General features: G+C 51.7%; 2 protein-coding genes across 4 annotated transcripts; both read left to right on the plus strand.

Annotated features, from left to right (window-relative positions):
* The first annotated feature begins 2,159 nt into the window (after window positions 1–2,159).
* Window positions 2,160–11,175, plus strand: C2CD2L (C2CD2 like). Of its 2 annotated transcripts, none has more exons than XM_044258010.1 (14): window positions 2,160–2,563; window positions 4,522–4,617; window positions 4,988–5,107; window positions 5,277–5,387; window positions 5,476–5,592; window positions 5,687–5,798; window positions 5,941–6,049; window positions 6,861–6,925; window positions 7,015–7,142; window positions 7,241–7,415; window positions 8,107–8,208; window positions 8,333–8,469; window positions 8,557–8,842; window positions 10,078–11,175. In XM_044258010.1, exons 1-14 carry the CDS (start codon window positions 2,210–2,212, stop codon window positions 10,287–10,289), a joined length of 2,124 nt encoding a protein of 707 aa, XP_044113945.1. In that variant the 5' UTR covers window positions 2,160–2,209; the 3' UTR covers window positions 10,290–11,175. The 2 variants fall into 2 exon arrangements, with proteins under 2 accessions (XP_044113945.1, XP_044113946.1); XM_044258011.1 differs by having other exon boundaries at window positions 8,336–8,469.
* A 3,272-nt stretch (window positions 11,176–14,447) lies between these two features.
* Window positions 14,448–27,045, plus strand: LOC122912359 (histone H4 transcription factor). 2 transcript variants are annotated; one of them, XM_044258013.1, is made up of 11 exons: window positions 14,467–14,502; window positions 18,302–18,393; window positions 19,276–19,460; window positions 22,501–22,730; window positions 22,983–23,094; window positions 23,252–23,404; window positions 24,353–24,430; window positions 24,519–24,639; window positions 24,731–24,869; window positions 24,960–25,084; window positions 26,063–27,045. In XM_044258013.1, the coding sequence occupies exons 3-11, from the start codon at window positions 19,286–19,288 to the stop codon at window positions 26,481–26,483; spliced, it is 1,554 nt and encodes a 517-aa protein (XP_044113948.1). In that variant the 5' UTR covers window positions 14,467–14,502; window positions 18,302–18,393; window positions 19,276–19,285; the 3' UTR covers window positions 26,484–27,045. The 2 variants fall into 2 exon arrangements, with proteins under 2 accessions (XP_044113947.1, XP_044113948.1); XM_044258012.1 differs by lacking the exon at window positions 18,302–18,393 and having other exon boundaries at window positions 14,448–14,502.

The following is a 27,045-nucleotide window of genomic DNA, read 5'->3' on the forward strand; positions in this document are numbered from 1 at the left end:
TTAAGACAGAATAAGTGCTAGAGATCTAAGTAACAAGTGGAAGGAAGAGTAGTGGGGCTAACATGGGAGACTCACATGAGACTGAACCGTGAAGCAGTATCTGGCCACCCAGAGCCCAGTGCTTAGTGGAGGAGTTCAGGAAATAAATCCAAGAACTCAGAGAACTGAGATCCCTAGGAGGTTGGAGGGTTCCTGAAGAAGGATTCCTGGGGAGGAGTGTCTGCATAGTGAAACTGTGTACCTAGGCAACTTCTTATATAACCTGCTTCCCTAGCTCTAGCCATTTTGCCCAATGACAGCTTACTCTTGGGGTCTGGCCCTGCGTTCTCTCCTCCCTTCATTGCATGTCTTTTTCTCCCTTTATGATTAGAAACTTTATTCTTGGGGCACCTGGCTGGCTCAGTTGGAGAAGCACAAGATTCTTGATCTCAGGATCCTGGGTTTGAGCCCCATGTTGGGTGTAGAGATTAATTTTTTAAAAATTAATAAACTTTAAAAAAATAAAAATTAATAAACTTTAAAAAAATGCTAGGAATCTTCCATGATTTTTGGTGTCCAGTGATGATGCACGGGCAGGGCTATAGCAAGGCTTGTGCATCACCAGCCATTTCCCCATCGTTCCTTACAGTGAATTCCTAGCATCCCAGGCTACCCCACCGCTTCCTCTGGTTCAGGAACCCTGTTGCTGACCTGCCAGATCCTGCCTAGCTCTGCAGCCCCACACTTCAGAAGGCATTGTATTCCCAGATACTCATTCCTTGGACTTACTGACTGTATTGGGGAAAGAGATTAATACCTTCCCTGTTACCTATCTGGGAGCTGAACCCTTGGCCATATGTAGCTGGAGAAGAAGGGTCTTTTGGGGAATGGGGGTTCCTTTGAATCCTGTTGCAAGAGTTCCCTCCCCCTCCCTTCAGAGGGAAATGACAAGCCCCTGTCCTATACAGATGGAATTGACTCCCTCAAATCTAGGAAAAAGGATGGATCCTGAGGCCAGAGTGTACCTGTAGCATCATTTTGCGTGTGTTTGTTGGGATATCACATATTTGGATGGCATCACATTTTCTGGCTGGGTCTATTGATAGTCCACTGCTACACTGCCAGCTCCCTTCTCATTACCACCTCTTCTACACGTGCTCCATAGGCAGGAGCTGTTACTATGGAAATATATTATTTTTAAAAACAGCAACAGCCCCAGGCTTGGGAAGTATCTCCAGAACAAACCCACACGAGCAAGGAGGTTAATAGGGTGTTCCTGAATCCCAGCTCCTAGTGGGAGGGAGGTGGTGGTGGTGGAGGGGGCTTAATATTCCATGTTCTATTCTCAGAATCTTCCAGGTTCAGGTTCTTTCCGGTCGGTATCTCCTGGACTACTGCCAGGCACTTCTGTCTGAGAGGGATGCTCTGCACTTAGTTATCCAGGGCCTAGTTTAGGCCAAGAAATTGGAAGGTGCTGAGCCTGGCGGTGTTGAGAGAAGGGGGCGACGCTATCCACGGGGTTCAGGTCCTTCTTAACCCCCACAACGCGTCTAAACTGTAGAAATCTAAGCTGCGCAGAGGAAATCAGAGGCGGTATCTCAAGTGAGTGAAGTTACTCCTGCTGTGAGCTCAGGGGAAGGGGAGTACCCCGATTTCAGTATGGGGCGGGGTGGTCAAAGATCCCGCCTATTTTCAACCCCGGAACCTCCTCCACTCTGTGTGGTCCTCCCGCCCTCCTCCAAGCCCTGGAGCCCCGGGCTCGCCAAGCCCCGCCCAGCGCGGGTGCGGCTCCTTTAAGGGCGGGGGCGGGGGCGGGGTGCCGGCCGTGTTGTCAGTGTCAGCTTTGCGCACGCAGCCCTTCCGGAGCCGGTGCCGGTCCTCGATCCCCCACGTCTCTGCAGACGAGTCCCCGCCCGGGTCCGGGAGGGCCCGCGCCGTGGGAGGAGTCGGGCGCTGGCCGGAGACTAACCCAGGTCGGACTGTCGGACCAACCAAGGAGGGAACCGGCCCGCGCAAAGAGGGACCCCGACGTCGCGACCCCCCAGGACTCCTCTCATCGATCTGTGTGTGGCACCCGCTAGTTCCGGACACCCAGCGCCGCAGAGCCCCCGAGCCCGCGCGCGCCCAGCCCCGGGGGAGCCCGCCCCCGCCCCGCGGCCAGCCCGGGCCATGCTCCCCCGGGGCAGCGGCTGAGCCCGAGCCGGGGCCCGGATCGGAGCCCGCGCGGAGCATGGATCCGGGCTGGTGGCAGCAGGACGTGGGCTGGGCGGCCCTGCTGATCCTTTTCGCCGCCTCGCTGCTCACGGTGTTTGGCTGGCTGCTACAGTATGCCCGGGGCTTGTGGCTGGCGCGGGCCCGTGGGGGCCGGGGCCCAGGACCCGCCTTAGCTGCGGAGCCCGCGGGCTCCCTGCGGGAGCTGGGCGTGTGGCGCTCGCTGCTGCGGCTGCGGCCGACTCGGGCCGGCGCCCCCGAGGAGCCAGGCGTCCGGGGCCTCCTCGCGTCGCTCTTCGCCTTCAAGTCTTTCCGAGAGAACTGGCAGCGGGCTTGGGTGCGAGCGCTGAACGAGCAGGCCTGCAGGGACGGGGTGAGTTGGAAAGGAGCACCTGAGTGTTCCCCTCACTCAGCCTTTCCTTCCAAGGGAGGGAGGGAGGGTCTGCTTGTGCCTGGAGGGCCAGATGGGGGTGGGGATCAGCTGGAGAACCCTATGGCTTCTCTTCCCCTCTGGGATTAGAGAAAAGGGTGCAGGTGAGGCTGGAGGTTGTGGAAATCTAGCCATGTCCCATATTCTCTATTCTGTGGTGGAGGTACTCTCTGGCTCTAAACCCCAGCACAAGTTGCTGTTCTCATAGCAACGCTAATCCCTGGGCCTGAAGGCACTTCCGTGTAGCCTGGGTGCTGGCTGTGTTGGAGGAACAGGGATAGCAGGGAAACAGGTGCACCTGCGGAAGGAATTTGCCTGGTCCTCATGCCACCACACCCAGTTAACATTTCATGCCCCTAATCCCTGGTTTGACCAGGCAGATAGATCCCCAAGGAGCCTGAATTACCAACCCCACCAAGCCTTTAGTAATTTTACTGATACAGACTAGCACATCCTCCTTTTTGCTGACCTGCAGTATATATATTGAGGAAGAGGTGTTAAGGTGGAGAGCAGATCTGTGCCCTTCTCAGTGGATGAGCCTGGAGCTGCCCCTTGAGGGTCAGTCACAAACCAGCCCAACCTACTTCCTCCCATTGCACCATGGGCATCTGGTCTCCCAGGAAGTAGGGCAGGAAGCGTGGTCATAAGACTGAGGTAGGGTGGGAGGTAGAGGCCTCCCTGTCATGGGGCCCTCTCCCATCCTGGTGCAGTGATCTCTCTAAAGCTCCCACTAGGGCTTTGCTAGCTCCCCAGATGCCTGGAAGCAAACGTGGCCACACAAGAAGTTGCCCAGTCTCCTCTGTCCAGCTAGCCAGCAGAAAGCCAGACGGCTTCTGTTAGTCCACATCTTGAACTCATCCCTCCACCCAGTTTTTCCTGTACCTTGTCCCTAGGTCAGGAGTGGCTCCTCGGGACAGCTGACTCAGCTGGACATTGGCCTCCCTTGCAGGGGGTGGGGAGATTGGGGTTCCAAGCATCCATCTCCCCATCTCCCTGGGCCTGGCCTTCAAACAAGCCAGCAACAGGAACAGAGAAGTTGGTATTCTCTGATTTGCCAGGCTCATGAGTCCCGTGAATTTGTTTCCTCCCATCCCAAGACCTGAGGAAGGGCAGCCAGCTCAGTTTGTGCCCCCTCCTCAATTCTTCTTCCCATCTCCGATCTGGATGGTGCTTCAGTAGGCTGTTTCCATCGCTGTTTAAGAATTAGGAAGCTCTTTCAAGACCTAAGCTAAGCAGCTTTCTGCTGCCTAATACCGCCCTGCTGTTTGCCTTGAGGAATTAGCTCGGTCCCGGACCCTTGAGCCCTCTGAGCTTGCTTTTCTTCCCAGTCCCTCTGGGAAAGTTCCCCAAGGCCATGCTGAGCTAGTCTTCAACCCCAACAATATGGATAGGGTCATACCCTTGAGTCTCCGCATCCTATTTATCTGGAAGAAGCCTTAGCCTCGTTTCTTCAACTCTTGTCTTGATTCAAGTGGCCTTGCTTCCTTTACCCTTAGCTCAGCCGTGTCCTTCTCTCCCCAGTTATATGTATGTACCAACCAAAACCTTTATTACTATTTTTTTCTATGCACACCTTTCTTTGGGGGTAGGTTGGAGGATGAAGAAGAAGGTGAGGGGAGAAGAGGGAGGCTCCTGATAATTCCAGGAGAAATCTAGGGTCTTCTGCTCAAGGTGATTTGATCTTTGAGGTGGTCTAGCTCCACGGCTCTCTCTAGTAACTGCAGGCCCCAGAGGGGTGTGGTTCTAGGGGAACACTTCCTGTCCTAAAGCCCTGAGCCAAGGAGGGGCCAGCAGCCAGCCTGCAGCCTCCGCAGTGCCAGGGCCCAGCCAATAACTGAGCAGGCCAGCCCTGTGGGGGGCAGCTCCAGAGACCTGAGCCTCTGTCCACATTACTCCCTCAGAGTTCCATCCAAATCGCCTTTGAGGAGGTGCCCCAGGTCCCACCCAGAGCCAGCATTAGTCATGTGACCTGCGTAGACCAATCGGACCGCACCATGGTAAGGGTTTGCGGGGCACTGCCTTCCACAGGGCCTGAGGGGGGCTGATCCCAAGAGTTCCTTTTAGTCTGAGGGCTCCTGACTCGGAGTCTCTAAATGCCTTTGGCATCCAAGGATTGGGTTTGGGAGGTCTGAGAGCTGCATTCAAATTACATGCATAATGGGGCACATGTGTATGTATCTGCGTTTTTCTGGACAGGGAGTCTTTGGGTTTTATTTAATTCTTTTATGGGCTTGTCACCCCAAAGAAGTGAAGTCCCAAGGAAAAGCAGGTGGGGTGGGCTCTTTATAGGGCAGAGCGAAGCAGGGTTGAGCCCCCATCCTCTCATCACACCTGACCCTCGTTGCCTCCGTGCCATGCTGGTCTCAGGTGCTGCATTGCCAGCTCTCTGCTGAGGAGGTGATGTTCCCAGTCTCTGTGACCCAGCAGTCCCCCGCTGCCGTCTCCATGGAGACCTACCACGTCACTCTGACACTGCCACCAACACAGGTGGAGGGGGATGTGGGAAACCGAGTTGGGCAGGGGGTGGTTCAAGGCCTCAGCCTTGCATTTGGGTTCCTCTCTGGGACAGAATGAGGGAAGGGAGGGTCCTGGGGAGTAGAGAGTCAGTTGGAGGCATGAGGCAAGTCAACCGACCCCTTTTGTCCATCCCCGGCAGTTGGAAGTCAGCCTGGAGGAAATCCCTGACGAGGGGCTGCTTGTGTCCTGGGCCTTTACTGATCGCCCAGACCTCAGCCTGACGGTGCTTCCCAAGCTGCAGGCCAGGGAGGTAAGGGGGCAGGCTGGAGCGGAAGAGGCAGAGCAGGGAGGCTATGCAGAACTGGGGGCCCCATCTCTTTGTTCTCTTCACCATGCAGAGAGGCGAGGAGCAGGTGGAGCTCTCCACGATTGAAGAATTGATTGAGGACGCCATCGTCAGCACCCAGCCGGCCATGATGGTCAACCTCAGGGCTTGCTCTGTACCTGGAGGCCCGGTAAGTAGGTCCTCAAAGCAAATCGTTTGTAAGCAGAATGTCCTCAGTGTGCTCTGTTGGGATTCCTGTTCTTTTTACCTCCTTCTGCCCTTAGGTGCCCAGTGAGAAGCCACCCATGGTGCCCCAGGCACAGCCTGCCATCTCCAGACCTACACGGTTATTCCTACGGCAGCTTCGAGCATCTCACCTGGGAAGTGAGTTGGAAGGTAAGAGCCAGAAGCAGCTGGGGGACTGCCAAGGCTATGGGTGCAGGTGTTCCCTGCCCTTCTGCCAAGGGTGTGGCTTCATTATTCCTCAGTGGCTTCCTGTCTTTGATCTGAGCATCATCTAATTTCTGGTTCCTCCCAGGCACTGGGGAACTGTGCTGTGTAGCTGAGCTCGACAACCCAGTGCAACAGAAGTGGACCAAGCCCGTGAGCGCTGGTCCTGAGGTGGAGTGGACCGAGGACCTGGCCCTGTAAGGAGTGACTCCTCCACCCCCACCCCTGCTCTCATGGGCAGACTGAGGATCAAACCCTTCCAGCATAGCTCTGGCATGAATCAGCTCTGCTGTCAGTATACTTTTGTGTGAGCCCCGATTGTATGCCAGGCCCTGGCCTAGGTCCTGGGGATATGAACATGACCAAGTTGATTGCCGGCTCCAGGCAGAGACAGATGTACCTAAAGAAGATGGGATAAGGGCTCTGGTCAAGATTTGCCCTGGGCATGCTTAAGTGGGGGAGATTAATTCCCACAGGGGGCTAATAAAGATCAGAGTAGGCTTCGTGGAGGAGGTGGCATTTAAACCACACCTTACAGCAAGAATAGGATTTCAACAGAGTGTGACAGAAAAGTGTTTTTGGCAGAGGAAACAGCCTGAGCGAAGGGAAGGGGGTGGTTTGACATAGAGAGAGAGAGACAGGGAGGGCAAGACCAGGGAGGATCCATGCCCAGCGTACTGCGCAGAACCCTGTCCTATTCCCTTGGTAAGAGAGGGTGTTTGTTTTTCCATTTTTTAAAAAATTTCATTGATTTAAGTGATCTCTCCACCCAATGTTGGGCTCCATCTCATGACCCTGACATCAGGAGTCACGTGCTCTTCCACAACTCAGCTGGCCAGGTGCCCCTGGAAGAGAGAATATTTTTGGAGAGCAGCAGTTAATCCAATTGGAGCCCTTGTTCCTGCTGGTTTATGTACATCCCTCTTTGCCTCTGGCCTGTGATCAGTTCGAGGGTGGGTTTGGTTTGCTAATCGTCACCCTCCCTGCCTCATTTCCCCTTGGCCACAGGGATTTGGGCCCCCAGAGCCGGGAGCTGAGCCTCAAAGTGCTGAAGAGCGGCAGCTGCGGAGACTGTGAGTAAGGGGCAGGGAGGAGCCCCTCTGCTGGGTGCTAAGTGGGGCCTGGTCATGGGCCCAGCTCACAGTGCTGTCCCTTTCCCCAGCTGAAATCTTGGGCCAGATCACACTGTCTGTGGGCCCCCCTTCCAGACCTCTGTCCCGAAGACAGGTCTGCCCACTCACCCCTGGACCGGGAAAAGCCCTGGGACCCGCGGCCACCATGGCAGTAGAGGTGAGAAGCTGAGCCCAGGGGGGTTGACGGGAGGACACCGGGGACTGGGCAAGGGCAGTCTTTGAGTTCCGCCTCTTTGCTCTTCCCCTTCTGGGCAGCTTCAGTATGAGGAGGGCTCCCCCCGGAACCTGGGCACTCCAACTCCCTCCACTCCACGCCCCAGCATCACACCCACCAAGAAGATCGAGCTAGACCGGACCATCATGCCTGATGGCACCATTGTGACCACAGTCACCACCGTCCAGTCCCGGCCCCGTGTAGAAGGGAAACTAGGTAAAGAGAAGGGAGCCCAGTTCGAGCCAGGGTCCCCATGGCTGCAGACCTGTGTGGGGCAGGGAAGGGCAAGGGAAGCCCTAATTCCAGCTCCTCCTGTTTTCCAGCCACAACTTCCTCATCATCTTTGTCTCTCAGACCTCCCCTTACATCCTTCCTTTTCCCCACTGTTCCTCTCCCACCAACCATCCTGGGATCCTGGGTCTGCCGGGCCCTCCTGCAGGACCCTTGCCCTTCTGTCTCCCCCATTCCCTGCTGTCTTTTCACAGGTCTCCTGCCAGCCCTTTCCCCAGACCCAGGCACCTAGTTGTCCCTCCCTCCACCTTCAACCTTCTAGCACCTTTGGGATCTGCAAACTAACCCAGTGACCTCTGTGATACTTGTCTCACTCCTGGGGGCCCTCCATGACATTCTTCCCATCTCTGGGGGCCCCAAGGGGCTCCCTCTGCCCCCAGGCATCTTCATGGCATTTCCCCACGCCCTGGGTGGGCTCCACGACCCTTCCTCGCACTCCCATTGGTTCCCGTGGTGTCTTTTTGCCCCCCTGGCATCTTATTAATCACCCGTGTGATTAACTGTCCCTTAGTCACCCCTGCCCTCTGAGTCAGCCAAAGCCTGCATCTCAATACAGTAGGGGGTGGGGGCCACTTTAAGGCACCTCCCAGCTCACTGACCCTCCCCCACCCACCAGACTCCCCCTCCCGCTCCCCGTCCAAGGTGGAGGTGACTGAGAAGACGACAACTGTGCTGAGTGAGAGCAGCGGCCCCAGCAGCACCTCCCACAGCAGCAGCCGTGAGTGGGGGACCGGGAGGAGTGAGTGTCAGTGGGCACGGGGGCCCCAGAGTCAAGAAGCCATTTTGTGTGGGACCCAGGAGCCAGGGAGCAGTCAGGTTATCCAGCCTCTGTACCCCACCAGCAGGGGAGAGCCACCTTTCCAACGGCTTGGACCCTGTCGCAGAGACAGCGATTCGTCAGCTCACTGAGCCCAGCGGGCGGGCAGCCAAAAAGACACCCACCAAGCGTAGCACTCTTATCATCTCTGGCGTTTCCAAGGTAACATGGCTCTGAGGAGAGGAGCTGGGATAGGGAGAAAGCCCTGATGGGTCACTCCTGCCCATTAAAACATGTCGCTCCTGCCAGGTGCCCATTGCTCAGGACGAGTTGGCACTATCTCTGGGCTATGCGGCATCCCTGGACGCCTCCATGCAGGAGGACGCAGGAACCAGTGGGGGTCCCTCCTCCCCGCCCTCAGACCCACCAGCCACGTCCCCAGGACCCCTCGATGCCCTCTCCAGCCCCACCAGCGTCCAGGAAGCAGATGAGACAACACGTTCGGACATTTCTGAGAGGCCATCTGTGGATGACGTTGAGTCGGAAACAGGGTCTACCGGTGCGCTGGAGACCCGCAGCCTCAAGGATCACAAAGGTGGGGAGACATTGGCAGCACCCCCTCCCTTTCTTTTATGCCCAGTATTAGGACCTGGGTCCTACTGGACACTTAGGGGAATGGGATTCTCAACCCAGTTTTGCCTTCTCCTTCCTCCACTAAGGGATCCCCAGAGTTCCCAGCCTGTTTCAGCCAAGCCAGAGTAGAGAAGGAAAACTAACTGCCTAGGCTCCTGGCCTGGGTCTGACAGGAGCCAGTAACAGCAAGGGATGCCGGAGTCGTTCCCTTTACCTACACTTTTCTTCTTGGGTCTAAGCACATATGTTCTTTACTATGGTTTTCTTTCTTTCTTTTTTTTTTTTTTTTAAGATTTTATTTATTTATTTGACAGAGAGAGATCATAAGTAGGCAGAGAGGCAGGCAGAGAGAAGAAGGGAAACAGGCCTCCTGCTGAGCAGAGAGCCTGATGTGGGACTCGATCCCAGGACCCTGAGATCATGACCTGAGCCGAAGGTAGCAGCTTAACCCACTGAGCCACTCAGGTGCCCCTCCTATGGTTTTCTTTTTTTCCTCCCCCTGCCTTCCATTCTGTACTCTCTTCCTTATGAGTATAAGGAATCCTACCCCGGGATCAACTCTAGGAATGTCCTTCTAGCAGCCACATGGCTGGCCCAGGGATTGGCGTGGTGCTTTTCTCACTTCTAAGGATGAGGGGCTTGCCCCCCACATTTTTATCCCTCTGCCAATGAGTCTGTCAACCACAAATGTATTTAACTGTGACTTAAGCCTTCATCACTTCTTGGGATAATGAGATTCCTAAGTCCAAAGCCCGCTGTGTAAGCACTTTTCTTATTATGTTGGTTATGAATTTACTTCCCTGAGGTTTTCCAGCTGCCCCGCTTCCTGCTTACATCCTGGAATTTGGTTGCCGAGTCAGTGCCTACCTTGTCCTTCTATGGCTTTATGGGCTTTTAGGAGTACCCTCTGCTCAGCCTTTGTCTTCCCATAGTAGAGGCCCAGCTGTCAGTCTGGTGCTCAGCGGCAGTAGCCAGGAGTGCACACTTGAATCCCATAAGCACCTCCATTTTTCTCCTTAGGAAAGATAGAAGGCATATTTTGTCTCTACTTTCTTTTGTAAGGAAGCCTGGCTTTTAGACAGAGGAACTGCTTCTGTATCTTCAACCCCTGCGCGCTTGGTCCTTTCTCTGCCCCCTACCTCACCCCATGCGAGCTGTGCCCCTCCTTCTGCCTCAGCCTCCCGTCTTCCCCCACAGTGAGTTTCCTGCGCAGTGGCACGAAGCTTATCTTCCGCCGGAGGCCTCGCCAGAAGGAAGCTGGTCTGAGCCAATCACACGACGACCTCTCCAACACCACGGCCACACCCAGTGTCCGAAAGAAGGCCGGCAGCTTTTCTCGCCGCCTTATCAAGCGCTTTTCCTTCAAATCCAAACCCAAGGCCAACGGCAATCCCAGCCCCCAGCTCTGAGGGCCCTTCTCACCTCCTGAGCTAGGAGAGGGCAGGAGTCCTCTCAGCCCACCCCCCACATCCTCTTCCATTCCCCTTCCTGGATTCCCAACAGCCGGAGCCAGGGAAGCCCTCTGGGTTCCAGGAAGCCCTGTGCACCCTGGGCTGTGGGGCCAGTTGGAAGGGTACTTGCAACGGGAAGCATGAGACAGGCGGGTACCCGTTGCTGAGGACGCCGAAGAGGGAGTGGGTGGCTGGGAGTGAGAGGAGGGCTCCGTCCCTGCGCATGTGGGCATTCCTCAGAACTGGTTGCCTGCTGTTGACATTGGCCCCTCAGAGGAGCCCCAGGGTGCTCAGCTCCTCAGCTGGTCCTTCCTCCCCTATTTATTCTCTTTTCTATTTATATGTGTGGTCCAGGACCCTCAGCGAACAGATCAGAGAGGGCATTTCTCCCAGGTGACCCTTCTTTTCCTGTCCCAAGAGGGTAGGCAGTTAATTCCCTTTGGGACAGGACTCCCATGTCTCCCTCAGGTCCCTACTCCGACCAGCACCAGTGTCTGCCTCTGGGGACATTGGCAGCTCACAGAAAGCCGGGCCGGTGCCCCGGAAGGGGGGCAGGTACTCCCCACCTCCCTGCCTCCCCTTCTGCTCCTCATCCCTCCCTCCCCTTTATTACTGTTTTTGTACTTGATGCCTTCTCCGTGAGCAGTGGCTCTGTTGGAAGGAGGGAGCCAGGAGCTGGGTGGAAGCCTTCCCCAGAGAAATGGCTTCAGGGGCTTCATTAAAGACTGTGATGATAATGGCACAAGAGCAGGGCTACACCTCTGTGTGTTGGGAGATGATGATGTCCATTGCTGTGTGATGGCTTGGAATTTAATTTATTAAATTAAAGTCAAATTGGAGTTTATAAAGTGGTTATCCTTTGAAAGGTCAGTGAGCAGCAAGGCTGTGGCGTTGGTAGGGTGGGAAGATCAGGGACGGGGGGCCCAGATAGTGTGGTGGGGTAGATGACACACATGTTGGGTCTGTTAAGAAGTTCATGCAGGGAAGAAGGGACACGTGGAGAGACGATGGGAGAATGAGTCTTTGAGGGGTGAAGTCATGGCAAAAAACATCAATCAGAGAAAAAAGTCAATCAACTCGTACAGGCATCTTCATTTCCCTTTCTTGAATAGGCTGCTCCTTCCAGGATATGATAGGATCCTAAGCATGGATTCTGGATCTAGATGGCCTAGATTTGAGTCTCAGCTCTTCTAATTACTCGTGTGACCTCGGGCAAGTTACATTACCACAGAGTGCCTCAGTTTTTTCATCTGTAAAATGGGAACTGTGATAGTAGCTATGACTTGGTTGTGGCTGAGAAGTAAATGCATGAAGTACTTACTATTCTGCTGGCATATGGTCAATGCTGAATAAGTGCTAACTGTTGCCTCACAAGAGACAGATTGGGAGGGGGAAGTCTTATAAAGGTTTCATCATACTGAAAAGTCTTTCATTCCTAAATATGGCCAAGCTTCAGGGAGTTCTGGCTGCTAGCAAATTCTACACTCCTGGTTCCCGTTCTGTGGGACCTTACCCAGGATTTGAACCAGGTAAGCTGCTGCAGGATGTCAGACAGAGCCCTGGACGGGGGAAAGAAATCCTGAGTGTACCACAGACAACACCAAGTGACCTTGGACAGACCACTTCTCCTTTCTGGACCTCCACTTCCTCATCCCTAAAATGAAGAGTGACCTGATAATCATTCAGGTCACCTCCAGCCTCACCATTCTAACTGACTTATATCACAGGGGGTTTAGGGCACATGCCTTTGGGTAGGCAGCATGGAACTGTCAATTTTTCCCATGTCCCATCCATACTAGTCACCAAATATAGGATTTTTATTATTTATTTATTTATTTGAGAGAGAGAGAGTGCACTAGCTGAGTGAGGGGCAGAGGGAGAAGCAGACTCCCAGTTGACCAGGGAGCCTGAGAGGGGGCTCAGTCCTAGAACTTGCTCTGAGTCCAGTGCAGACACTTAACCACCTTGCCCCCCGAATATAGTATTTTTTTTTAAAGATTTTATTTATTTATTTGACAGAGAGAAAGATCACAAGTAGGCAGAGACGCAGGCAGAGAGGGAGGGGAAAGCAGGCTCCACGCTGAGCAGAGAGCCCGATGCAGGGCTCCATCCCAAGACCCTGAGATCATGACCCGACCGAAGGCCGAGGATTAAACCACTGAGCCACCCAGGTGCCCCCTGAATATAGGATATTTAGTAAGAGTGGCAGAGTATGGATGTTTGGGTAATTTAGATATAGTAAAATGCTCAACTCTAGGTCAAGAAAACTCAGATTTATCAATCTGTTTCCCTTGATCTAAGAAGTAGCTTATTTACCGAGAATGAAGAACAAATCTCAGGATATGCCTGAGTTTTCCAACCAAAATTGTAGCTTGTTTTCAAGAGAAGCAGATTGAGATGGAAGTAAATAATGCTAGACAGCAAGATGTGGTCTAAAATTCTGGAGTCATGTGTGGATCCCAGAGCTACCCTGAGATTTTTGCTCTGTAAAAATTGTTTTGAATCTACATAGCTCTGTGAATGAATTTTTCTTCATGAAATTGCTAAATTAAAGCTAAAAACCATCTTCAGTGGTGTAAATCTGAATTAAAAGAAGGTTGGCATTTTGTGTATTTCTATAACTGCTTTTGAAGGAATGAAGTTGATAAACTATATTTTTATTACTTCAGAATTATATTTTTTAAAAAACCCAATTTTAAAATAGGGACAACGCCATAGTCCACTGTTAGTAACAAACTTCATGCACAAATTTCTGATTTTACTCTGACTTTGTCATTTTTAACCGTGTCTTTCATTTATATTGAACATTTAATGTGTTTTCTGATTATATGAATCATACAGGCTTATTTTTAGGTTAGAAAAATACAGAAAAATGTAACAAAATAAATCTCAACCCCAATGAACTTTACTAAGGTACATTATTTAACGAATATGTCTCGAACCCTTAATGTTTGAGCTGCTAGGCTAAGTGATGGAGTCACGTGGGTGAAGAGCACATACAACCTCTGCCCTCCCCTACTGGAAGACTTGGGAAAAGAAGCATCTTCACTGAGACCAGAAGAATGATTAGGAGTCAATCAGATGTATGTCAGAGGGGGAGAAGGGGGAAGATGGCATCAGGCAGAGGAAACAGCAAGTAAAGGCAGGAAAGGTAAAAGGCGGCTAGGTGTGGTCGAGAAACCGCAAGAAACTGGGCTGGAGAGCAGAAAGTGAGGACCAGGACAAAAGACACGGTTGCAGTATGCAGGACTCAGATATCGAAGGGTCTAGAAAGCCTCAGTTTGGTTTGGGGTTTTTGCCTCCGGGCCACAGAAGGCCTTGAAGTGTTGAAAGCAGGGTCGTGGTTTAATCAGAATTTCTTCGTGGGGAAGGTCTTGTAGGGAAGGGAGAGTGTACGCGATGGAACCAGGTAGTGTAGACTTGGGGCTGGGCGTCGTTAATAGACTAGCGAGGGGACGGCGAAGGGTGGGTGGGGGGTGAATTTGAGAGCTCCCGTGTTTAAGAAGTTAAAATTCACAGGACTTGGGCGTAGGATGGTAGGTAACGGATGAGGGAAGAATCAGGGAGGACTGCTGGGTTTCTGGTTTGAAGGAATGGATAGATAACGCGGCTGTTCACGGAGTCTCGGAAGAGGAGACGTGGTGGAGGGAAAAGATGGCACTGGAATACCGATATTTAAGAAATCAGAGTAAGAGGGTGAGGGTAGAGGTAGAACTTCAGTTTGGGTCGAGAGGGGCTGACAGCTCCGTGCACGCAGCCCTGCACGCAGCTGCCACCGCCTCCCGCTCCTCTTCTCTGCGCTCGCCCGCAGCTAATGCAGTACGGCAAGCGAGGAAGGAGAGGCCGCGCTCGGCGATGAGCTCGAGCCCCGCGCAGGCCCAGTGGATGCCAGCGCGGAGTCTGCGCAGTTGGGCGAATTCGGGACCTTGGGATCCCAGTCCGCGCGGCGTCTGGACCCCGCGCAAGCAAAGCTACCTTCCCCGCCGCCTGCCGGTCCTCACTCCCACCCCTTCCGTATTTTGGTCGCGCACGGTTTCCGTCAGTCGCAGCGGCCATTGGCTGCTAGAGGGATTTGTGAGCGGCGATTGGCTCTCGCTGGCCGTCGCTCAAGCGCCCTTCCGGAGATGGTCCGAGGTGGGAAGAGCTGGAGAGAGCCGGCTGTGGAGGGTCGGTAAGCTGGGTGCGGGTTTCCCGGGGCAGCTTCGGGGTGCTCTCTGAGCAGGCTCCCGGGGCCAGGCTCTTCTTTAGTCACCTCCGCGAGGCTTTTTCTGGCAGCTCGGCCACGTCGGTCTGCCCGGCGCCTGCAGTGCCCCGGACCCCTAACCCTGACTTGTATCTCCCAGCTCCTTCGTCTGGGGCTTCACTGCTTCTGAGACATGGTTACCGCCATGCCTTAGTGGGAGAAGGACTCCGGGAAGCCTGCGAGGCTGCGAGGGAGAGGTTTTACCAGCCGGGACTGTCTCCTTTTCTCCGAATTCCACCAGTGTTTCAGGGGCCCGGGCCCTGCTGCTTAGGGCAAGTCTTACCTGCTTCGCTTCTGCACTGGGATTTCTTTCTGTCCTGGCTTCCCCCATCGCCGCTTTGTTTTGGCGCTTGTCTTCATATGTCAGAGTCATCTCTTCGGCCAGATTGTGAGTCCTTAGGATGTTCAGGACGTAGGTCTCTCCTTTTCTTGAATATTGTTCAGGGTTTTCTGTCGGTGCCTTGCGTTAAAATATATACCCGTAAGTGTTTCCTGATTTCTTTTTACTGTGATTCCAGATGAAGAGTATTAGGGATTTCTCCGGTGGTCCTTTTGTTGACCTTTTTGTAGAATTGTGCTTAGATCATCTCACCATCAGAAGCAAGGATACAAACAGCTAACACTTGTTGAGTTCTGGCGGGATGTTTAATAATGCATTATTTAGTTTAGTCCATAAGTCAGTTCAGTGGGACAGGCTTAATGATTCCCCTGCTTTATGGGAAACTGAGGTTTAAGTAACTTGCAGAAGGTGACAGCTAGTAAATGTTGTTGGTTTCTAACCAGGTTTGTTCGGTCTATCACTAGATGTGATATTAGTATTAGTTGTGATATTAGTTAGTTCAGTCTATCGCTAGTTGTGATTTTACATTAAAAACAAAAACAGGTTCAAGGAAGTTAGGTTATTTATCAAAAAAGCAAAGTAATAAGTTATAGGTTCACTTAAACATTAAAAGAGCTTGTATGAGGGTGTGCTGCTGGTCCTGAAATTAGAACTGAATGGGGCACAGGCCAGGCTTTCTAGGAGCTCACAGTTTATTGGGGCAAGCTGGCAGAATAACTACTTAATAAAACACGTTTGGGGTATTGTGTATACGGATACAATTGTGGTCTATGGGGAGGAAGGAATCATACAAGGAGAGATAAAATGGCGGGTGTCGGAGGAAAACGGAGCCAAACTCCCTGGCTTTGAATTCTGTCTCCATCACTAGCTTTGTAGCCTTGGGTAAATGACTTAACCTGTCAGGACCCATTACCTCATTTGTGGAGTGGAAGAATAATACCTTGGTAGGTGGGATGTTGTATTAATGAGTTTTTGTTTTTAATTTTAATTTTTTTAAAAGATTTTATTTATTTATTTGACAGACAAGTAGGCAGAGAGGCAGGCAGAGACAGAGAGAGGAGGAAGCAGGCTCTGCGCAGGACCCTGGGATCATGACCTGAGCTGAAGGGAGAGGCTTTAACCCACTGAGCCACCCAGGCGCCCCTATTAATGAGTTTTTATACATGCAGGACACTTAGAACAGTGCTTTGCGTACTGTAGATACTTAATGTTATATTTTTTGAGACAGAGTAAAATAATTGAGACAGGAAACTTGAACCTAGGCTTTCTGACAGTTGGTCCAGTGCCCTCTCCAGTATATAGGGTGCCTCACTGGATTCCTTGCCTACAGAAGGAGGAATGGTGTCCAGATAGTTACTGTCCCACAGCTCCCCAGGATAGAGACAAGCAGGGCACAAGGAGAGAAAGTAAAGAACACTGGGGGACAGCGAAAGGGATTCAGGGAACTTTGCCTAATTTTCAAGTCATTCTAGATATCTAGATGCCTAGATAGCCCACCTGCTGGGCCTTACCCAGTCGGACAACAGGTATATGTTTACAGCGTCTGTGCTCAGCACTGTGCTGGACACAGATGGGCGTGGTATGGTTCCTGCTCCAAAGCAGCTAATATTGTCCCAATTGTGTGAATGAGAATAGAACACATCAAATGACCATGGGCAGCATACAAATCGGGTTGAGATTTTCTGGCGTTAGCTATGGCAGCCATAGAACCGAAAGGCAGGAGTAATCCGAGGGCAAGTAATTTAGAAAGGCTTCCTGGAATATGGTCAGATCCTGACATTGTCTGAAGAGTACAGAACTCTGGGCTAATGCTGGGAAAGGGAAGGGAAGGGGTGAGGTCCCTGCTCTGAGAAGCCTCTAGTCTGGGGGAGACAGATGTTCCATTCCGTTGTAACAGCACTGTAATGAAGCTGTACACAGTGCTGCAGAGACAGCAGCTGGATTCTCCAGCTGTACCAGGATAAATTGGAAAGGACTCACCAAGGAAGGGACAGTGGGCTTGAGGGTAAGTGGAAGTTTCTCAGGCACAGAGTTTCAGTAGTATGTAATGTGTTTAGGGACAAATATGGTTGGATCAAAGAGGGAGAGGAATGAACGGACAGGAGAGGAAGCCAGAGCAGCAGCATGGTGTCGACGAGGAAGAATATGATCTTTGGGTTAGAGTCAGAATGCTTTTACATCAAATGAAATGAAGTTTAAGGGGCATCTGGGTAGCTCAGTGGGTTGAGCCTCTGCCTTCGGCTCAAGTCATAATCTCCAGAGTCCTGGGATCAAGCCCTGCATCCCCCTCTCTCTCTGCCTGCCTCTCTGCCTGCTTGTGATCTCTCTCTCTTTCTGTCAAATAAATAAATAAATAAAATTTTCATTAAAAAAAAAAAAAATGAAGGGGCTGACTCATGGTAGGCCCTCACTCATGCTCAGTCATGGTAGTGTCCTTTCTCAGTTTCTGGAGAAGTAAGTTGAGGCCAGTTGGAGAAGAGCCTTGCGTGCAGTTCTAAGTGGACTTGATCCTGTAGGCAGGAGATAGAGGAGGTTTAGGATGTTATGTCTGACTTAGGAAGTCTTTCCCTACTTTTCCTCCTGTTATTAAGAAAATCATAAGGAAGAGAACATACGTTTATAGTACTAGACTGTATTTATCGAAACTGTTAGTTTTCTGTGGTCTCTTTATAAGGTGAGTCTGTCAGAACCTACATCAGTATTGTCTTACATGAAACAAAACACTGCAGATGTTGCACATATTACTAACAGTAGAAAAGATAATGTATTGTATATAAGTGTGTGTGTAAGCTTTGATAAACTGGGCGCGTATTACTTTAAAAATTTTAAAAAGTTAAGTTCTTAACTTTTTAAAATTTTTAAAGTAATACGCGCCCAGTGTGGGGCTTGAACTCGTGACCTCAAGATCAAGAATTACATGCTCCACTGACTGAGCCAGCCAGGTGAACAATAAATTTTAATTTTTTATAATAGATTTGGGTATATTTTATGGTATTAAATAATAAATAGTAAATAATAAAACAGACTTGAATTCTAAAATAGATTAGTGTTTATGTATTCGTGTTATATCTTATTCGTATTCTTTTTTTTTTTTTTTTTTTTTTAAGATTTTATTTACTTGGCAGAGACACAGCAAGAGAGGGAACACAAGCAGGGGGAGTGGGAGAGGGAGAAGCAGGGTTCCCAGCAAGCATGGACCCTGATGTGGGGCTCGATCCTGGGACTCTGGGGTCATGACCCAAGCCAAAGACAGACACTTAATGACTGAGTCACCCAGTCACCCCCAATTAGTTTTCTTTTTTTTCCCTAATTAGTTTTCTAAAATAGACTAGTATTTATGTATTTATGACATACCTAACTTTTTCTTAATTCTTTACTTACTTCTAGACTACACAGTTCATCTGGGAATTTTTTCAAATTGTTGCATACCTCCAGAAAAGTTTACCAGTGTTTTCAAAAAGTGTTGCAGAACTCTGCGTGTAAGTGGATCTGCCCAGTTCACATGTCTGTTGTTCAGGGTCACCTGGACGTTTTAGTTCTAACGATCTTAGGGGGGTGGTCAGTATCTGCTGGGTAGGTTAGGCAAAGGCAGATTGAATGGTGGTTTAAAATTCTGGCAGGGACTTAGGATGGATGCAGTAAGAGATAAAGAGCTTTGGGGCTCATCTGCAAGCTGTGTGGGTTAGAAAGAATATGGACTTTGCACTCAGCCTGACCTGACTCTACCGCCCCACTAGTGTGTGACCTTGAGCAAACCAGTTAACCTCTCTGAACCTGAAGTTCTTACCTGTAAGTGAAGTTAAAAATAGTAATTCCCTCATTGGGTGGTGTTGGCAATTCAGTGACATCATGTAATGTACTTAGTATGGTACTTGACCTATATAGTAAGTGTGAAATTAAAAACAAAGGGTTTTGTTATCCCCATTTCGAAGCTGAGGGTGTTCAGGATTCGAAGGGTGAAGTTACTTGGCCACCATCACACAGCTAATAGGTGGTGGACACAGGAATGTGGGTTTGAAGTCTGTTCCTTGTCCAAAGCCATCTCTTTGAACTTGTGCACAGTGTTTTGCATTCTTTTGGAATAATGAATTCCTTCTTGGCCCGTCGCTCTGAAGCTTCATGAGAAATCGGCTGTTGAAGTTCTTAGTTCAGTGCCTGGCACCCGCTCCGTGATGTTAGCGTGTGTTTTCTCTTCACAGGCACACCAGGCAGCTTCCAGGGGCTCGAGGAACCGAGCCGCAGTAGCTGTTCCTCAAGGGTCATGGGAGAAACGCCTGCCGGTTCTTGGCAGGCTGTGCACCCGTTTGCCCCCAGCAGCACTTGGTGGAATCCTTGTAGCTGTGGATCTCTTCCTGTTCTAGGGTGAAGGCCATGCCGCCTCCGGCGAAAGTTCCCCGAAAGGAGAACCTGGGGCTCCAGTGCGAGTGGGGGTCCTGCTCCTTTGTGTGCTCAGCCATGGAGGAGTTCTGCGAGCATGTCACTCAGCACCTGCAGCAGCACCTGCACGGCTCCGGGGAGGAGGAAGAGGAGGAGGAGGATCCACTTGGTAAGGGAGCAGGACAGGAAGGGGAAAGAGCTCAAGGAAGGTGGGAAATCTGACTTTTCCTAATGGTGCTGTTTTTGCTTATAAAAACATGGTAGAGGGCGCCTGGGTGGCTCAGTAGGTTAAGCCGCTACCTTCGGCTCAGGTCATGATCTCAGGGTCCTGGGATCGAGTCCTGCATCGGGCTCTCTGCTCGGTGGGGAGCCTGCTTCCCTCTCTCTCTCTCTCTCAATCTCTGCCTGCCTCTCTGCCTACTTATGATCTCTCTGTCAAATAAATAAATGAAATCTTTAAAAAAAAAAAAAAAAAAAACATGGTAGACACCATATAGAAAATGGAACGAATTTGCCAGCCCGCCATCAAAAGGCAGTATATATGTACATTTTTTTGTATGTGCATAAATATGTACATTTTTAAAAAGATTTTATTTATTTATCTGACAGAGAGAGATCACAAGTAGGCAGAGGAGAGAGGGAGAAGCAGGCTCCCCGCTGAGCAGAGAGCTCGATGTGGGGGCTCGATTCCAGGATCCTGAGATCATGACCTGAGCCAAAAGCAGAGGCTTTAACCCACTGAGCCACCCAGGCGCCCCATATATGTACACTAGATAAAGAGGATTTTATTTTTTAAAAAGGATCATACTGTACATACTGTCAACAGCCTGCTTGTCTGATTCTCTGGTAGTGCTTCTTGGTTTTTTCTTTACTGCAGCTGCCAGTTAGAAATACATTTTACATCCCAACCCCATACACAAAAGTTAAAAAATACTTGAAATAATCCTTGCCTCTATTAAATGCTCTCTGAAGTGTTCTGTCTTGTTCTTTTTCATTTAAAAAAAAGAAATGCAGAGGGGCGTTTGGCTGGCTCAGTCGGTGGAGCACTCAACTCTTGATCTCAGAGTCATGACTTCAAGCCCCATGTGGAGCCTGGAGCCTCCTTAAAAAAATTGGTTTGTAGGGGCACCTGGGTGGCTCAGTTCATTGAGCGGCTGCCTTCAGCTCAGGTCATGATCCTGGAGTCCTGGGATCGAGTCTCACATCGGGCTCCCTGTGCGGCGGGAAGTCTGCTTCTCCCTCTGATCTCTCCCTTCTCATGCTCTCATTCTCTCTCTTTCTCTCTCAAATAAATTAAAAAAAAAAATTGGTTTGCAGTCCTCTAAATTGATTTCTGCTGTCACTAATAGGTCACAACACAGTTTAAAGAACTCTGTTCTGCAGAAAGTACAGAGGCAGCTCTCTTTCCCCTGCCTCAAATTCTGTTTTAAGTCTAGTGACTATGAACTATAAGCAATAGTTTTAGATGTCAAATAATATATGTATGAAAGAGAAATTCTTTTTTAAAGATTTTATTTGTTTATTTAACAGAGAGAGAGATCACAGGCAGGCAGAGAGGCAGGCAGAGGGGGAGGAAGAAGCAGGCTCCCCACTGAGCAGAGAGCCCGATGCGGGGCTCGATCTCAGGACCCTGAGACCATGACCTGAGCTGACGGCAGAGGCTGAACCCACTGAGCCACCCAGGCGCCCCTGTATGAAAGAGAAATTAGGGTGTGTGTGTGTGTGTGTTTTAAAGTAGGCTCTAGGGGCGCCTGGGTGGCTCAGTGGGTTAAGCCGCTGCCTTCGGCTCAGGTCATGATCTCAGGGTTCTGGGATCGAGTCCCGCATCGGGCTCTCTGCTCGGCAGGGAGCCTGCTTCCCTCTCTCTCTCTGCCTGCCTCTCCATCTACTTGTGATTTCTCTCTGTCAAATGAATAAATAAAATCTTTAAAAAAAAAAAAAAATAATAAAGTAGGCTCTATGTCCAGCATGGGGCTTGAACTCACGACTGTGAGATCAAGACTTGACCCAACATCAGGAGTTGGATGCTCAAGCAGCTGAGCCACTCAGGTGCCCCTTATACAGATATTTTTAAAATATTTTATTTATTTATTTGTGAGTGAGAGAGAAAGAGAGCACGCACACACTAGCAAGGGAGAGGGGCAGAGGGAGAAGCAGACTCCCGCCGAGTAAGGACCTCACCCCCAGCTGCCATGCAGGACTCAATCTAGGACCCTGGGATCATGACCTGAGCCAAAGGCAGATGCTCAAGCAACTGAGCCACCCAGGCACCCACCCCTTATATTTTTTTAAGTACCTAATTTCTAAAACAACTAAACCCCTGTAAAGACTTGAAAATGTGCTTGGAGGGGTGCCTGGGTGGCTCAGTGGGTTAAAGCCTCTGCCTTCGGCTCAGGTCATGATCTCAGGGTCCTGGGATCGAGCCCCACGTCGGGCTCTCTGCTCAGTGGGGAGCCTGCCTTCCCCCCACCCCCCGCGGCCTGCCTCTCTGCCTATTTGTGATCTCTGTCAAATAAATAAATAAAATCTTTGGAAAAATAAAATGTGCTTGGAGAGAGCTGCTTAAGAACCACACAGTGGACTGCAACAGTCGATGGCTTTTCCAGAGAGGACAGGCCTCGGGGAGAATATAGGGAAAGGAAGGACTGGTCTGAAGGAAGGAGTGGGAGGTGTCCCGAGCTGGGAGGCTGAGGCAGAAATCCGGAGCCACTAGCGCCTGCCAGCCACCCCTGCCATCTGGGAGTTTTGGGCACCGGGCCTTGAATACACCCTTCCCTCTGCCTCAACAGCCACACTTCTCCCTCTAGTTTACAGATACTCACCCTTCACATCTCAACACAGGGACACTTCCAAGTCATCCCTGTCCATATCAGATGACCTCTGCTTGATGATGTTATAGTACCCCAGAGCACCACCCCCTCATAGAGCTTGGGACTGGCTGGGGTTTTATATGCATACGTGTGTTACTTGATTAATGTTTTTTCTCCATGACTGAAAGCTGTTGTGAGGGCTAGGACTGGGACCCTCTCTACTCTTTGTATCCCCAGTGCCTGGGGCACGATTGGCGGTAGTAAAATGCTGGTATTTGCGAAATGAACTGCTGGTAATTTGGTCAGAATCCAGCCTCCTCTCTTGCTGCTAAGTGCTATAGGTAGGAGAACTGAGCTTTGCAAAATATCAGACTCTTCCTTCTAAACATCTTTCTGCAGAGGAGGAATTCTCCTGTTTGTGGCAGGAGTGTGGCTTTTGTTCTATGGACAGTTCAGCTGACCTCATCCGCCACGTTTACTTCCACTGCTACCACACCAAGCTGAAGCAGTGGGGGCTGCAGGCCCTGCAGAGCCAGGCCAACCTCAGCCCCTGCATCCTGGACTTCCAGAGCCGCAACATCATCCCCGACATCCCTGACCACTTCCTGTGTCTGTGGGAGCACTGTGAGGTCAGCGGGCAGTGCTGGGAATGGGGCGGAAGGAAGTTGGGGGTCTTAGCCCACGATGCCTTGACCCTGTCAGGGATGCCCTATGTATGCCAGGTTCCTGCTAGCATCTCATTTCCGGGTAGCTCCCTTGCTCAAATAGGGAGGGGCATGCCCCTGCCGACCTAATTTGGGAGACAGCCAAGGAGCCCCCCTTGGACACGTAGGGGTCAAAGTCCCTCTACCCATCCTCACCCCAAGTTGCTCCTGGCACAGAGTTCCTTCGACAATCCTGAGTGGTTCTATCGGCACGTGGAAGCGCACAGCCTGTGCTGTGAGTACCAGGCGATCGGCAAGGACAATCATGTGGTGCTGTGTGGCTGGAAAGGTAGGTCCTTTAAAGAACGCCTGGGATTGCTGAGGGCCTCGGGTAGCTAGGCATGGGCCCAGTCCCATGGGGTAAGGGTTGCTGCTGTCTGGAGACTCCGCACCAGAGCCTGCTCTGGGGGTCCATGGCTGGAGCCTGACTGGGCTTTCCTTCCCAGGCTGTACCTGCACCTTCAAGGACTGCCGGAAGCTTCGAGAGCACCTCCGCAGCCATACCCAGGAAAAGGTGGTGGCCTGCCCCACCTGTGGGGGCATGTTTGCCAACAACACTAAGTTCTTAGATCACATCCGTCGCCAGACCTCTTTGGATCGTAAGCAGTCCGAGAAGAAGGGGAGTGGGTGCAGGCTGTCCTGCTTGGGGTGGGGATTAAGGGTATATTCCTGGGAGAGGGGGCCACTGAAGGCATCTGCAGCTTGGCTACATCTGTCTTAGGGCTCAGTAACCTGCCACAGCCTTGGCTGCCTGAGAATCATTAGATGTTTTTTTTTTTTTTTTTTTTTTAAAGATTTTATTTATTTGAGAGAGAGAGACAGTGAGAGAGAGCATGAGAGGGGAGAAGGTCAGAGAGCGAAGCAGACTCCCCATGGAGCTGGGAGCCTGATGTGGGACTCGATCCCGGGACTCCAGGATCACGCCCTGAGCCGAAGGCAGTCGTCCAACCAACTGAGCCACCCAGGCGTCCCATCATTAGATGTTTTATTCAGTGCTTACCGTGTGCTCTCTTTTCCCAGTGAATTCTCACAGCCCCATGAGGTGTGCTTCTTACCTCCTCTTTTTTTTGAAGATTGTGTGTGTGTATTGTATGTATGTGTATATTTGTGAGAGAGAGGGCCCAAGAGCACAAGCAGGGGGAGCAATAGGCCAAGGGAGAAGCAGGCTCCCTGCTCAACAGGGAGCCTGGTGTGGGACTCCATCCCGGGACTCCATCCCAGGACTCTGGGATCATGACCAGAGCCGAAGGCAAATGCTTAACCAGCTGAGCCAGTCAGGCACCCCTCACCCTCTTTTTGCAGATGAAGAGACAATCTCAGGTTAAATCACTTATGTGAGGTTGCACAGCTAGTTAGGGGGCAAGCAGGGATTCTAATTCAAGTTCTCGACTCCAAGGCCCCATGCTCCTTCAGTGGTACTGTGTCTATCCCTAGTTCTTAAGCTCCCTCTTTTCTTGGGTGGTTCCCCTCTCCCGGGCTTGCTATCTTCCATGCGCCTCCCCACCATCCTCTGCAGCCCACCCTGTCTTCTGCCTGTTCCGCCCCAGAGCAGCGCTTCCAATGCTCTCACTGCTCCAAGAGATTTGCCACAGAGCGGCTCTTGCGGGACCATATGCGTAACCACGGTGAGTAGCCAGAGCCCCCAAGCGCCTGGCCCTCCCTCCAGGTTCCCACTAGGCTTCAGGTCATGGCCCCCCTCTCTGCTCCTCTCAGTGAATCACTATAAGTGCCCTCTGTGTGATATGACCTGTCCGCTGCCATCCTCCCTCCGAAACCACATGCGCTTTCGCCACAGCGAGGACCGGCCCTTCAAGTGTGACTGTTGTGACTACAGGTAAGGGGAACCAGGTAAGGGGCTAGAAGTCCGAGAACTTACAGTCCAGCATCCCCTGTGCCCTCCAGCCCCGCCTGACCTCTCCCCACAGCTGCAAGAATCTGATTGACCTGCGGAAGCACCTGGATACCCACAGCAAAGAGCCAGCCTACAGGTGTGATTTTGAGAACTGCAGCTTCAGTGCGAGATCCCTCTGCTCTATCAAGTCCCATTACCGAAAAGTGCATGAAGTGAGTGGGGCTCTTGGTGGGAGAGGGCAGGCAGAGGTGTGGGGAACCCAGGGTGGAGAGTTGGCCTCACTGTCCTCCCCTCCCTCTCAGGGAGACTCAGAGCCAAGGTACAAGTGTCATGTGTGTGACAAATGCTTCACGAGGGGCAACAACCTCACTGTGCATCTTCGTGAGAAGCACCAGTTCAAGTGGCCCTCAGGGCACCCCCGTTTTCGGTAGGTCAATCCTGCCCTCTAGATTCACAGGCCTTCCCGCCCCCCAACCCCCTGCACCTCCCCATACCTTTTCCACAAGTTAAAAACCTCAAATTTGGAACGCCTGGGTGGCTCAGTCGCTTAAGCATCTGCCTTCAGCCCAGGTCATGATCTCAGCCAGGGTCCTGGGGTCTGCCTGCATTGGGCTGTCTGCCCAGTGTGGGGGGCTGCTTCTCCCTCTGCCCCTCACCGTTTGGCCTCTTTCTGCTTGTGCATGCTCTCTCAAATAAATAAATAAAATCTTTAAAAAACTTATTTGAATTTGATGATAATCCACCATCTCCATTCAGGCTTGAGGAACCCTGAGAATAAAGTGGTGGAGCAAAGATGATTATTTTGATTTTTTTTTTTTTAAATTTTATTTTATTTATTTATCAGAGAGAGAGAGGGGGAGAGAGCGAGCACAGGCAGACAGAATGGCAGGCAGGCAGAGGCAGAGGGAGAAGCAGGCTCCCCGCCGAGCAAGGAGCCCGATGTGGGACTCGATCCCAGGACGCTGGGATCATGACCTGAGCCGAAGGCAGCTGCTTAACCAACTAAGCCACCCAGGCGTCCCTGATTATTTTGATTTTTAAATGTGGTTCCGGAGCCCTGCAGCCAGAATCACAACTGGAGCCTAAGGGTCCTGCTCCTTAGCTCCATGACTGTCTCCTAATTCCTGCGACACACCCCACCCTCCAACACAGATCATGTCTTTATCCCACCTTCTCTTCCTCTCTCCCTGCCTCTCAAGTTTCTACATATGATTTTCCATTGTAAGTAATGCTCTTTCCCTCTCGTCTTGTCTTCTACATATTCCCCTAAAGATCTTTTTGGTCTCCAACTCTGGTTGCTTAAAATCCCAGGACCTGTCCCACGCTCTCATGTCTGTCCCTTACCTTGCCGCTTAGCGTCCCCCTGCGTGTGCGGTCGCTGCCCTGTGTGCTCCTGCTTCACCAGGTACAAGGAGCATGAAGACGGCTACATGCGGCTGCAGCTGGTTCGCTACGAGAGTGTGGAGCTGACACAGCAGCTGCTCCGGCAGCCGCAAGAGGGATCAGGCCTGGGAGCATCGCTGAATGAGACCAGCCTGCAGGGCATCATTCTCCAAGCAGTGCCTGGGGAGCCAGGACCCCAGGAGGAGGCTGAAGAGGAGGGGGAGGGTGGGAGCAGCCAGGGGACAGGCCTCCCAGCCTCTCAGGACACTCCCAGCCCCGTCATCCATGTGGTGAATCAGACCAACGCCCAAGGCGAGCAAGAGATTGTCTACTATGTGCTGTCAGAAGCCCCGGGAGAGCCCCCCCCAGCCCCTGAGACCCCCTCAGGGGACATCATGGAAAAGCTTCAGGGAGTAGTTGAGGAGCCAGAAGGGATGGTGTGAAGGCTGCGGAGCCTGACCGTTTCCACCCCAGGCCCCGGGGTTTGTGCCGGGCTGCTGGCTGTGCCCCGAGCGGGCAGCCCCTGCCGATGGAAGCCTTTAAGAGTGGTGCCAAGAGCGGTGCGGTGCACTCTGGAGCTGGCCTGCGTCATGCAGCAGACTCTGAAGGCTTCCCTTTTCTGCCGGACCACATGTGGTGGGGGATCCTGAGGAGTCTGGATTCCTTGAGGGGGATGCCCTGGTCCTGTGTGTTCTTGTAGAGGGGCTAGTATCAGGCTACCCGTAGTCATGCTGAGACGGTGACTAAAATCCTGTCACCTCGTACCCAGTCCCGTCTTTAAGGGTCCTTAGGTCCAGCGATGCTGTGTAACTGGTCCCTGCAAGGGCCTTTTCCTCACAACCAGCCAAGGCAGCGTGAGCCAGGCAGGCCTTTCCCTCCGAAGGGCTCCTACAACCACAAGGACCTCCCCGGTTATCCTCAAGGATGGGAGTGGAGGTCCTGAGTGTGTGTGTAACAGTTTCTTCGGTAATAAACACTTGGGCTGTTCTCATTTCTCCTTCCTTA

This window comes from Neovison vison, chromosome 7 (genome assembly GCF_020171115.1).
Source record: "Neovison vison isolate M4711 chromosome 7, ASM_NN_V1, whole genome shotgun sequence".
NCBI lineage: Eukaryota > Metazoa > Chordata > Mammalia > Carnivora > Mustelidae > Neogale > Neogale vison.